This window comes from Nuphar pumila, chromosome 8, assembly GCF_984573655.1.
Source record: "Nuphar pumila chromosome 8, dmNupPumi1.hap1.1, whole genome shotgun sequence".
NCBI classification, from domain to species: Eukaryota; Viridiplantae; Streptophyta; class Magnoliopsida; order Nymphaeales; family Nymphaeaceae; genus Nuphar; species Nuphar pumila.
Window position 1 is genome coordinate 121,595,013 of NC_143256.1, and position 12,073 is coordinate 121,607,085.

Genomic DNA, 12,073 nt, shown 5'->3' on the forward strand with positions numbered 1-12,073 from the left:
GCATCTGGTACTGCGCACGGCCCCTTGCGCGACTCGAGTGCTGTCAAACGATCATCCATCCCATCCAGCCTTTTCGATAGGCCTGCAACATCCCGGGTCACGCGCAACACATTCTCCTGTATTTTCGTCAACACCTCCATGACACGCAGCATGGGATCTTCGCTGATCGCCTCCTCACGCACTTCGCCTTGTACCAGATCGGTTCTCTCCTCAAGAGCCATATCGCTGATGAAGGTGGAACGCCCGCTGCTCTGATACCACTTTGATGCAGTCCACGTTGGAGGAGGAGAGAAAATAATGGCCCACCGTGAATCGGTGTGGCTGAACTTCTTTATTAAACTCAGAAATATTCAATAAGCAATGGGAAAATGCAATAAACAGTGAAAAATGTAAAGGAAAACAGCAAGCAAGTAAAAGAATAGGAAAACTGCAGGAAAGAAGGCGGCTGAAGCTTTTCAATAATCTCTGCCTTCACGCAACCCTAGGCAAGGCCTTTTAAAGGCTGTTTACTGGACCGGGTCGTGGGTCCAGATTTGGATCCGACCCACGATCCGGGTCAGTCTCTCTTTGCAGCTGGTTCTGGGGCGTGCGAGCTCCACCACGCCTGACGTAGGTGCGTAGGGGTACCTCCCTGCGTCGTGGCTCCGTCCCTGCAAGTGAGTCATATGCGCGGGGTCCTTCATCTGCCCTTTGTGGCAGATCGGGTGGCACGATGGACCCAATCGGGTCCTGCCCTGCATCAGGTTTTCAGGGCTAATTATGCAGTATCATTTTCATAGTTAGACTATCTTAAGGAGGGAAACATAAGAGTTTATCTGCTAATTTATGCTCCAAATAAACTTAGTAGAATGCATTATTTTATACTGCAATTTTTTACTAATTTAGAGTTAAAAATACAAAAGAACTTTTCAAGATGATTTTATTTGCGTTTTTGGAAAATAGTTGCATAAAAAGAAAGAAGGATCATGAGAAACACATTTTTCATTGTGTGAAGAATCGAAGTGTGGTGCACTTTTTTTTTGTTATTTGAAAGGGTTTCTTCATTATTTTCTAATTCTATGGTGCAATAGTGATCTTTCTTTTAGGGTCTCTATTTTTGTTAAATTTTTAAGGTCCCTTAATTTATTGTTGTTTAGATCTATCAGTTTCATTAACTATCTGTGAAAATCAATATGAGCACATGTATTTAGTTGCTTATTGTTATGTCTTTTTTAATTAATTCTATTAGTCTCTGAATACTGTTGCATCTAGCATTAACCATTGTCTATTAGTCTCTGAATACTGTTGCATCCTTTTAGTGTTTTTTGTCTTCTATTAAGTTTTAAAATTCTTGTTATGCCTTGTTCAGATTTGTCTAAAGCACGTCACCATGACTCAGTATTTAAAAACCTTAATTCCAATGACATTCCCATTTCTGGTGTCATTCTTCCAAAACGTTTAATATAAACTGCAAAAGAAAGGGGGCTTTTTGGGATTCTGTTGTACTATAATCATCAGAATTTTAACTTAGTTTCCTTTATCTGTTGAGACTGTTGATCCAGACAGTAGCTCACTGTAATTAAAAATGAAATAGGCTTGTACAGGGACTATTACTGGCTTGCCAATATGCTTGACTGGTGTTACCAGCAATGTTGCACAAACATCTTGCTTGGTTTCCATATTATTATACCACTGGTCTGCCGTTCTTCTTTAGTATGTAGATTGTTGTTACAGGTCAGGGTTAGGGTTCTCTTGTGTTAGATGTAGGCTTGATATTGTGGGGGGATGGGGGGTCGGGGGGTTATGTCAGGGGTAACCCCCATGGGATTCAACTCTGAGACCCCTCGGTTATGATAGTGTGGCCTTAACCATCCAGCTATCTCACTCAACCCCCTACTGGGGAGAAAATTGGTCAGAAAAATGTTGCCTTCTTTGTTTCTTTTGTGGATTGGCAGTGATGCTGAATCCCCACCTCCATATATAGTGTTACAACAATGATTTCATGATTGTAAGAACTATTGAAGAAGGTTGTGTTGATCATCTTTTCTTTTCTAATTTATAGATCCTCAGTTTTTTCCCTCACGACTCTTGATGAAAAAAGAGCTGTAAGTCAATATCTTAAACCAGCCTTATAAATAGAAAACATCAATTGATCTTATGAAGACTTGAGGGAAGTTCTCTAAATTGGTGTTGTATGGCCTTGCACGCATGAATGCTGTGATAATTACAAATGCAAAGTTTCATAATTTGTTCTCGAGATATCCTTTAAACATTAGTTTTTGTGCTTTTTATAGGAAAATCTTTCATTGAGCAAAAATAGAACCGAGGCTGTACTGGGAAAGAGGCTGAAGATTGACATTCTTCCAGAGATTGAGAAGATTCATAAGGTGCTTATTTGAGGTTTTATGAGCATGTTATGAATGTCGTGGCTCATTTCATAATTTGTGCTTTTCATACTTGTTTTTGTTCATATGTTGTGCTGGAGCAATTTGGCTCTGAAAAATTTCTTGAGTTTTAATATCTTGAGGCTTTGTTTCAGAGGAAGGAGCGAGCACTCAAGAAACAACATAGAGAAGCTGTGCTCCTAGATAGCTATATTAGTGCTGATGGGCTTCCTGTAGGGCGTTATTTACGTGACAGAAAGCCTGTTACTTATACTTTTGGTAAGAGTTTATTTTGTATTTAAGTGCTGCTTCTTTTTTCATCATATTCTTCTTCATTCATAATTACTGTATTCCTGATCTCTCTCTCTCTCTCTCTATATATATATATATACAGAGAGAGAGAGAGAGAGAGAGAGAGAGAGGGTAAATATTTGGTACTATGAAGGTACAGAATTATTGAGTATAAATCACATTTATTTCATGTTTTTTTTTGTAGATCCAACCTTAGTTATCAAAAGCTGCGCCTAGGCTGGCTAGGTGTAGGGCCATCACCTAGGCTTATGGGTATTGGCTGTAGGGCCCTTTTTTTTACCTAGGCTGCCTAGGTAGTGCTTAGGCTGTCCCTGCCTAAGTAGTATGGACATAGTTGTCATGTTTTTAATTTTTTTTTTGTCTTTTTTTTCTTTTTCTTCTTCCTCCCGCCCCCAAAGTTTTTTTTTATTCTCTCCTTTCACCCCTTCGCTTAGTTGTCAAAGGCGTAGCCTAGGCAAGGTAGTCTCTTGGTCTGCTGCGCTGTTGCACACATATATGTTTTTTGTTTAAATATATATAATTATATATATTAACATATAATAACATATATTATAAATTACAATATTTTGTGTTTATATTATATATATATACACTTACCTGTGTACTTAATTCATATATAATCTATAAGCACAAGAGTTATCTATTTGACTGTTTTTATGTAATATAATTGTTTTACACCTATGTCACAGGGATTCGGCTAGTAGGGTGCCGCACCCGCGTTGACGCGACTCGACGCGGGTGCGGTCAACCTGACCCTGGGTGCATTGACCGCACCCAAGGTCATTTGTGTCCAATTTTTTTATTAAAAAAATTTGTTTTGGGGGGCGCTGCGTTAAATAGTGGGACCCGCGCCTGGGGGAGCCCCCAGACCCCCCTTTCTGCAAGGACAAAAACTCTGAATCAGGCTCCACAACTCATCAGCTCGACCCCTCCCCTGCACAAAGAGGGCGCAGGGAGGGGGCTTGATCCCTCCTTTGCATATATATATATATATATATATATATATATATATATATATATATATATATATATATATATATATATATATATATATATTGCCGCACCCCCACACCCGCACCCATGTGACAGTTTTACACTGTTCGACAACATGTTATTATTTGTTTATTGCTTATTGTTGATTGATTTTATGCTGTATGTATGTTTGTTATTAATTTTAGTAGTTTGTTTATATATTTTGTATGTCTTTTTTAATTTTTTTATTCGGGATACTACCTAGTCCGCGTAGGCCCTGCCTAGTCCTCGCCTTGTCTTTTTAGGGGCTCACCGCCTAGCGCCTTTGACAACTAAGGATCCAACATTATGAATGTAATCTGCAATGTTTGTTGCTATGTAAGCAAGTTTTTCAAGGGCTTCAAAAATCAATGGCCCACAATATACCAAAATTTCATAACTCAAAAAATCATATTTTTACATAAAAAAGACACTATCCAAGTTCCTATCCCTAACAATGCATCTATGATTTTTAGCTCAATAGTTCCATACCTTCATGTGCCAAATATAAGTGCATATATATATATGTAGTTAGTTAGTTAGTGTGTGTGCACTCATGCCTGTTATAGGGACTAATGACTCGGTATTACTGGGAAATGTACAGTCCAGTGAATAGTTAGTTTAATAGTTTCTTCAATACATGCTTTATTTTTTCCTAAATGTTTCTTTATTTTTCTCTTTCCTCCCTATTTTCATGCTTCACTTTTGTTATTTGCTCAACTTACTTCCATTATTTGACTGCCAAATTACATTTCATAAATTGTTTTATGTAGTATCATGGCCTTGCATTATTAAGAGAAACCTTATTGTAAAGCTGGCTTCTGATTTTCGTGTTTCAATTATTTTCTCATCATCTTGTGCAATGCTGCTTCAAAATTCAATCTATTATTAAGGTATTAAGTTTTATCAGGCCTGGATGATGTCAGCCTTCCGGAGGAAATGAAATTTTGTGAAACGAAACCTTAGTCTTGTATATGGGTGCATCAAGAGTGGGTGCAAACATGTTCAAGGTTGGACTTGTACTTGTGCATGATCTGCACCAGGAATAATTCAGTTGATGTTTTTTAAACAAAGTTTGTATAGCAAAGGAACAAGGAGCTGAAGCATGATTTGAGTCATTAGGGGGATCATTTTTTTGAATTTATAACCCGAAGATGTAACAACCCCAAGAAAAAGTGCATACCCAAGAAAAAGTGCGGATTTTTTTTAAACATTGCGAAAATATTCTCAGAGACTCGAGGCCTTTACAGTTTCACTCCCAATTAGATAACCAAACACACCATAAGGGATCTTACATTTATCACTACAAACCATAGTAACTCATTATTTAATAATTATGAAAGAAAGAGTGTTTAAACAATAATTGCAAGAGACATCAGAATTATTTAAATGACACAAAAGTAAATAAAGAAAAACTGAACCACGTTGTCCTTCTGTAAACTGTCTAGCAGAATTGTGACACTCATAGCTCTCTCAAAAGTTGGCCGTTTCACTGATCTCCTGCGGCTGCAAAAAACCACTGAAGTAGGGGTGTTAGAACCGAAATCTTGAGTACAAGTACCTCTAATGAAATAAATGAGCAAAAAAAATACATATAAGAAATGTATTTATGACAGATCTATGATTTTAGCAAGCATGAAATTAACATGAAATAATTGCTAAGTAAGAGAAAACATCTTATAGCAACAAAGAACATTTAATAAATAACATGGATCACAATTTAAGTAACCAGAATATTTAACATGCATTAGGAATCAAACGCCATGCATCCACCATCATGTGACAATTAAGGGAACGAGTAAATATACATGATTTAATGCATAGCAGGAATATGCATGACTTCAGTACAATGCATGAATAAATTATTATCTTTTGTTAGAGTTTTTTTTTTCGTATGCATGCCCTTATTAAATGTACACAATTTAAGTTTCTCTTTTTAATTACCGTTCCCGCGGATACACCAAGTGGGTAAAATCTCCGAAGTCAAGTTAGGTTCTCAGGGTAACTTAACACACAAGTTGTAATTTTATTACTGGGTTCTAAACTTAGCCCTCGACCGAAACATCATTCAGAACATTAGACCACCCATCTAATGTCGGGGACACAAGGGACCACCCATCCACAAGTGTCATTTTTTTTTGTATACCAAAACAACAACTGTGTCTACACACCACTCTAGGCAAAGTGACGAACTTTCTCTAAAACCGTGGCCAGGTGAAAAAACCTCAATATCGGGTTCAGGGATAACAATAGCGCACATGGAGTTTTTGTATCCTCATGATCTCTCAAACCGAATATCTAAGATTCTCATTCTTCCGATATGAGATCTCAAAACGTATATTATATTGTTCTTATTCATTATCTTTTTATTAAAAATCAATTATTAAGTTTTGCAATTCAGCATGCAAAAGCAAAGACAAAAGCTCACATTTACACCTGCGAGAGCCATCACAAGACTCCCGCCCGTGGAAACACATAGAACAGTGCAATACAATGCAATAAAATTAAATGTGATTTTTGCGATGCATTTAAAAGTAAATAAAGGAGGAGCATCTAGTGCTCAGGGCTCTCCAGGCCTGCGATAATCCACTTGCATCATCGATGCACCACATGCAAAAACCAAAGCAATATGCCATTTATGACACAATTCACATGTTTCAAATGCACATTCATATATGCAAACCTTTGTTATGTGTATGGAACAAGAATATTCATAAGCATCTATTTACTTAATTCATATGCAACTATGTCAAGTGCATTTTTTCATTTGCATACACGTATCTACGCCAATGCATGTTTCCTTTGAATGCACGTGTTCATGTAAGTGCATATTCCCATCAAGTGTGCATATTCATGTTAATTGCATGTTCATATTAAATTCTGCATATACTCAGCAATGCATATTTTTTTTTTTCATCAAGTGCATATTAACCTGTCAATGCACTGTTTCACTTCGGAATAAAGATATACATAAATGCATATTTTATCAAATGTATAATGCACTGTCTAATTTTGGAATCAATGCATATATATATATATATATATATATATATATATATATATATATATATATATATATTTTTTTTTTTTTGACAAGCTGGGGACAAGCACGCCCCCTGCAGTTATACCCCTGCACTATTGGGTTTTGAACATGTAAAGTCCCAATACAACACAGGGTATACCAACAGTTGGTACCAAACAAAGCCCCCGTTGGTCATGTATATATATATATATATATAATTTACTTTTACTCGGCTGGTTTGGTTTGACTCTACCTGCTGCACCTAAGTAGGTGCAACGGCAACTGTTCACCATACGCAATACACTAGGCCGATCTGCTGTGCGCACAGGTGACAGACTCGTCTGCAGACTGGCAATGATGCAAGCCCCATCAAGCCGCACAGTCTCCACCTAGCTGACCAAGAGTATGATCTATATATATTTCTACCAGGTCTATACCATCATGTCTAAATATTGGGTAACATAAATCATATTTTCATACAGTTAAAACCGAATTCATGCATGATAACTCAGTTACAATATTCAGATCATACTCTTGTTCTAAAAATCATGTTCATATTGTATTTAAGTTGGGCTTTGGATTTATGAACATAAGAAGATTTTAATTCTTGTCTATTACGATCATACACCGGGGGCAGCGGTCTAAGCATCGGAGTTTAAATTGAGTTCATGCTGGATCTAAAGCTTGACATATTATGCCGAAAAAAAAAATCATGTGGGTGTGCGTAAAAGAAAGCAGAGATTTTATGATGACATGAGTCTGTTCAGAAAATTAAATTTGAAAGCATACACAAGCATACTAATATATTCAGATTTATACCCACGGTTCACGATTTCTGAAAACCCAAGTCACACCTATGCTGAATCAATTTAATTAACATGCCTGTATCGATCAAGTAAACTTACAAGCACATATTGATTTGCTAACATCTATGATTCAGTGTCAGCACACACACAACTCTTATAAAGAAAAACTAGTCATGCTCAGTACCGAAATTAACCAAATAAAATATATATAATACAATTTCTCAGTCATAGTCTTTATTTTCAGAACTAAGATATCATTATGATTTCCTTCTCTTAACTGGACAATCGACTTTGAAAACAATTTCACAGACTCAATCACAACATAAGCATCGATCTTGACTATGTATTAAAATTAGTTTTATGAACATAAGCATCGATCCAACAAATCGAACTACATCCAGCATGAACTCAATTAAAAAAAATGAAGATTAAGATATATATATATATATATATATATATATATATATATATATATATATATATATATGAGCCTAATAAATCTAATCCAAACCTAAATAAACTTGATCATAACCCTACATGAGTCTGTTTTTTTTTTCATAGGTTTTCCAACCAAAATATTGCATCGAATCGAACAGACATTCGATTTCTCACTTAGATTCAAAAGAAGACCCGTACCTTTGTAAAAACTAAAAAACAACGAAGAGCAATGGTGTAAAAGACCGGATGGGCTGGAGAAGCAGCTCCTCCCTCTTCTTCTTCCTCTCTTTTCTTTCTTTCCTTTCCCCCTTTTTTCTCTCTTAAATAGAGTGAGAGGAAGGTGACACCCCCTCCCTTCTCCAACCCTCTCTAAATGGGCTGGAGAAGAAGAGTTTCCAAATTTTTGAAACTCCCTTCTCAAGTTTCCTAACTTTTTTCAACCCCTCTATGTTGACTTTTTTAAAACTTTCTAATTCTTTTAAAACTCTCTCTTAACCTCTCTTAGGTAAGAATAAGAACTCTTTTAAGAAGTCTTAGTTAGCCTTAAAATAAATTTCCAAATTTTATTTAATAAATGCTTTCGAATTTTCAAAGTTGGTTTAATTACTTTAAGAGTCTTTCTAACTCCATTTAGCTATAATTTGAAGCTTTAAACTAAATTTAAAACTACATTTTTATTGGACATGGATTTGGGTCTGGATCCGAATCTAAAATCCAAACCCATGCCCAAAACAAAATTGGATCAAGATCTGGATTAAATTCAGATTAAAATGGGTCTTAAATAAGATCAAAATCCATAATAATTCAGATCATAAGCATTGGATCCAATCCATCCAACTTCGGATCCAGTTCGACGAACTGCTTAATTTTTGAAAAAATGTGATTTTCGGGCCAACCGGAACTCAAATTCATAAAAGTAAAATATCGTTGCGCTCAGAATTTCGAGACGCATCCAACAACATATTACACGAATATCAAATTTCGAATTTTGTTCGAAAATAACCTGAATTTCACTTGAATTTAAAGGTCAAAATTAAAACTTTTTATCTCGCTTCGATTGGCTCGTTACGACCTTGTCTATGGGACCTGGGTCAAGCCCAAACTCAAAGACATCAGTCTAAAAACTGAGCTCCAAATGATTTTTCTTCCAGACTTAGCCAAATTTTTGAAAATCTTCAAATTTAACTAAGTGTGAAAATACGCGATATTACAGAAGAAACTGCATTCAGCACGAAGACCTGGTCGCGTTGGCTCAACCTGCCATACCTATGGTCGTTGTGCCGGCAACGTAAAACTCCGATGCTTAGACCCCTGCCCCCGGGCCTATGCTACGCTTGGCTTGCACAGAGGGGCGACACCCATGAGAATCGAACCTTGACTGCCGTCCAGCAGACAAGGCCCCACCCCACTATGCCACCCCCCCTTGGGGCTTATTTGGGGGATCATGCTATCAAGATCTTTGAGTCTGGCCCTTCTATCCCTTCATCCTTTACTTAGTTGCCGTCTATACTCATACTTTGTCACGTAGCTTTTGTTATTCCTATGGCAAAAAAACTGTTCAATTCTATCAACTCAACCAACTTAATTACAGTGTGAAGATTCAGACAGAAAAATTACGCCTTTGGATGCTCCAATTTCAATCGAGGTAGCTGCAAGTAAAATTTTGAACACTATCCCTTATTAAAAGTCTTAAATTCTATGAGGCTGTTTAACTTTTCTACTATAAATAAGAGATTATGAGGAACTGTTTGAGATTATGCAAAGTTTTCTAGTAGCTGACTTCATCTTTAGCCTGTATGTGTTGGTGTAGGTTTCACTTGTCTAACCTTCATAAGAAAAGTTCTCAGTTTAGACTGTCTATTTATGTTTTACGTTTCCTGAATATGTTGTTGCACTTGAAAAGTTGTGCCATCATGTGAGGGATGAGGAATTGCATTGACCACTCAAAATAAGTAAATAAAATTGGAACTTCCTAATATCTAAATTTTGCTAAAAACTTGGCAGTTGACTGGATTGAATATTTATTCCAGTTATAGTTAAGTTATGCTTGTTGATTAATAATTGCATGTCAGCGCTTAGCAAGGTCTATATTGGTTCTTTAGCCTATGAAATAGGTGACTTTGAACTATGCAAGGAAAAGATATCATAGTTCTCAAACTATTATTTGCATCGGTCTCATCATCTGATATTATTGGTTTTGCATCTGCAGATGATTTTGACCGTTCAATCGATGAAGCAATCAAAATCACAAAGTAAGCTATTTTGCATCTTCAGGAATCATACTATTACTTTCTAGTTTGAAGAGAAATGGAATTATGTTAGGTCCTAGAAATTATGTAGTTTGCTTGTTGATTGTACAAGAATTACTTGTATTGAGAGTTCTTGCTTTCTAGGACAAGGCAATCTTCTCCTGAACCTGTTGCAAGAATAGATCTTATCCCTATACCAGAGACCTCTACCAATGGTAAAGCTAATGGTCCTACAAGAGTTAATCATCACATGTCAGTCCATACACAATCACCCAAGTCAATGGATTGTCAGGAAACTGATGGAGAACATAAATCTGGCCCTCTTGATCACAGGTATCCTTGTTTTCATTTCTTTTCCTCTTTAATCATTGGTGTAATTGATCTGGTCCAAGTACATGATTCAGAAACATGTGACTAATGTACAGCAACAGGCGAAGACAACGACCACAAAGGTACTCAGAGAAAGAGTTTGTTGAAGCAGTTTCAGATAATGAGGCAGACTTTGATAGTGATGAAGATATTATGGGAGAAGTTGTGTATGACGATAAGTATCTTAGAACTCGGAAACACAAGAAAACGGTGAGTAGTTCCGAGGGTGATGAGGACTATCGATGGGATGAGGAAAATGGCGAAGATGATGACAATGAAGGGGATGAAGACGATGACGATTCTGTGAGTCTCAGTGAAGAAATGGAACAATCTCCTAGACAAAGGAAGCCACCTCAGAGTAGAAGGGAATCAAAACTGAGGTCAATGGATGAAATACAGTCAGGCCTGAGGAGAAGTAGGAGGGCAACACGTAACTGCTTCAACTATAGACAGTATGAGCTTTCAGACTCAGAAGCTGACTCGGCAAAACCTGAGAAGCCTAATGCCTCTGAGAGGCAGTCTAAAGCAAGTGATAGTGTAGATTATTCCATGGAAAACAATGACTCTCAGCAAGATGAAGTTTCAGATATAAAGGACAATGGTCCTGATTCTCTGGAGGCAGCAGAAGTGTTCAATGAGCCACTTGTGAAAGCAAATATCCCAAGGCAAGATTTTGAAGGGCAAAAAGAGAGACGATTTCTGGACTTGAATGAGCTTGCTCCAGGAACTGGATTTGATGAGGTTCCTGGTAGCGTGGTAAAAGATGAAGATGACAATTAGATCTTGAGGAATAGCAGTACGATGAAGATGATTAGTTCTTGAGGAATAGCAGTATGCCGAAGATGATCAGATCTTGAGGTATAGCAGTATGCCGAAGATGATCAGATCTTGAGGTATAGCAGTATGCCGAAGATGATCATATCTTGAGGTATAGCAGTATGATGAACAACTCTCTTCATTCCTGTAAGTTTTTCTACAATAGCCTTTGGTTCTGATATTTATGGTCTTATATTGGCTCGACGCCTGAGGTGTATAATGATTTTGATGATTTCTCATGAAGGGGTTCTTGAAACCATTCACTTCATGATAAACATATGTAACCTGCTCAGAGTTTTTCAGCTGAGGGTAAAGATGATGGATCAAAATGTATAGATAATTATTATCATATCAATGATATTTTGCGCCATATGTTAATTTTGGTTGCAAGACATAGGCATGCATTTGTTGTTTTCTTGAGTCCACTTTTGCCTCTAATGCCCGTGTAAAGCAGTCCCTTTTGCAGCTAATGGAACATTGTGGTGATGGGAGAAATGAGCCGAAGCTCTTCTAAGAAGCATGTCTTTATCACCGTTTAGATGTGAAGCCAGATGTTTGTGGATGGTGTTCAGCACCCGTGTGCAGTTGTAACCATTCTTTATGGTGGTGGAAATTATGATATGGGTCATTTTCTGCCCATAGAATTTAATTTGAGAACTGATAAAAATCATGGTAGCGATGGATTTG

General features: G+C 37.0%; 1 protein-coding gene across 1 annotated transcript in view; it reads left to right on the top strand.

The window, feature by feature from the left end:
* Positions 1–11,776, top strand: part of LOC149830473 (DDT domain-containing protein DDR4-like) — a 30,151-nt gene extending 18,375 nt beyond the window's left edge. The window contains exons 8-13 of the mRNA XM_090016536.1: positions 2,274–2,366; positions 2,519–2,642; positions 10,162–10,204; positions 10,346–10,534; positions 10,627–11,428; positions 11,499–11,776. Coding sequence (XP_089872662.1) covers positions 2,274–2,366; positions 2,519–2,642; positions 10,162–10,204; positions 10,346–10,534; positions 10,627–11,350 — 1,173 coding nt within the window. The 3' untranslated portion in view covers positions 11,351–11,428; positions 11,499–11,776. The remainder of the gene's footprint in view (positions 1–2,273; positions 2,367–2,518; positions 2,643–10,161; positions 10,205–10,345; positions 10,535–10,626; positions 11,429–11,498) is intronic.
* The last annotated feature ends 297 nt before the right edge of the window (positions 11,777–12,073 follow it).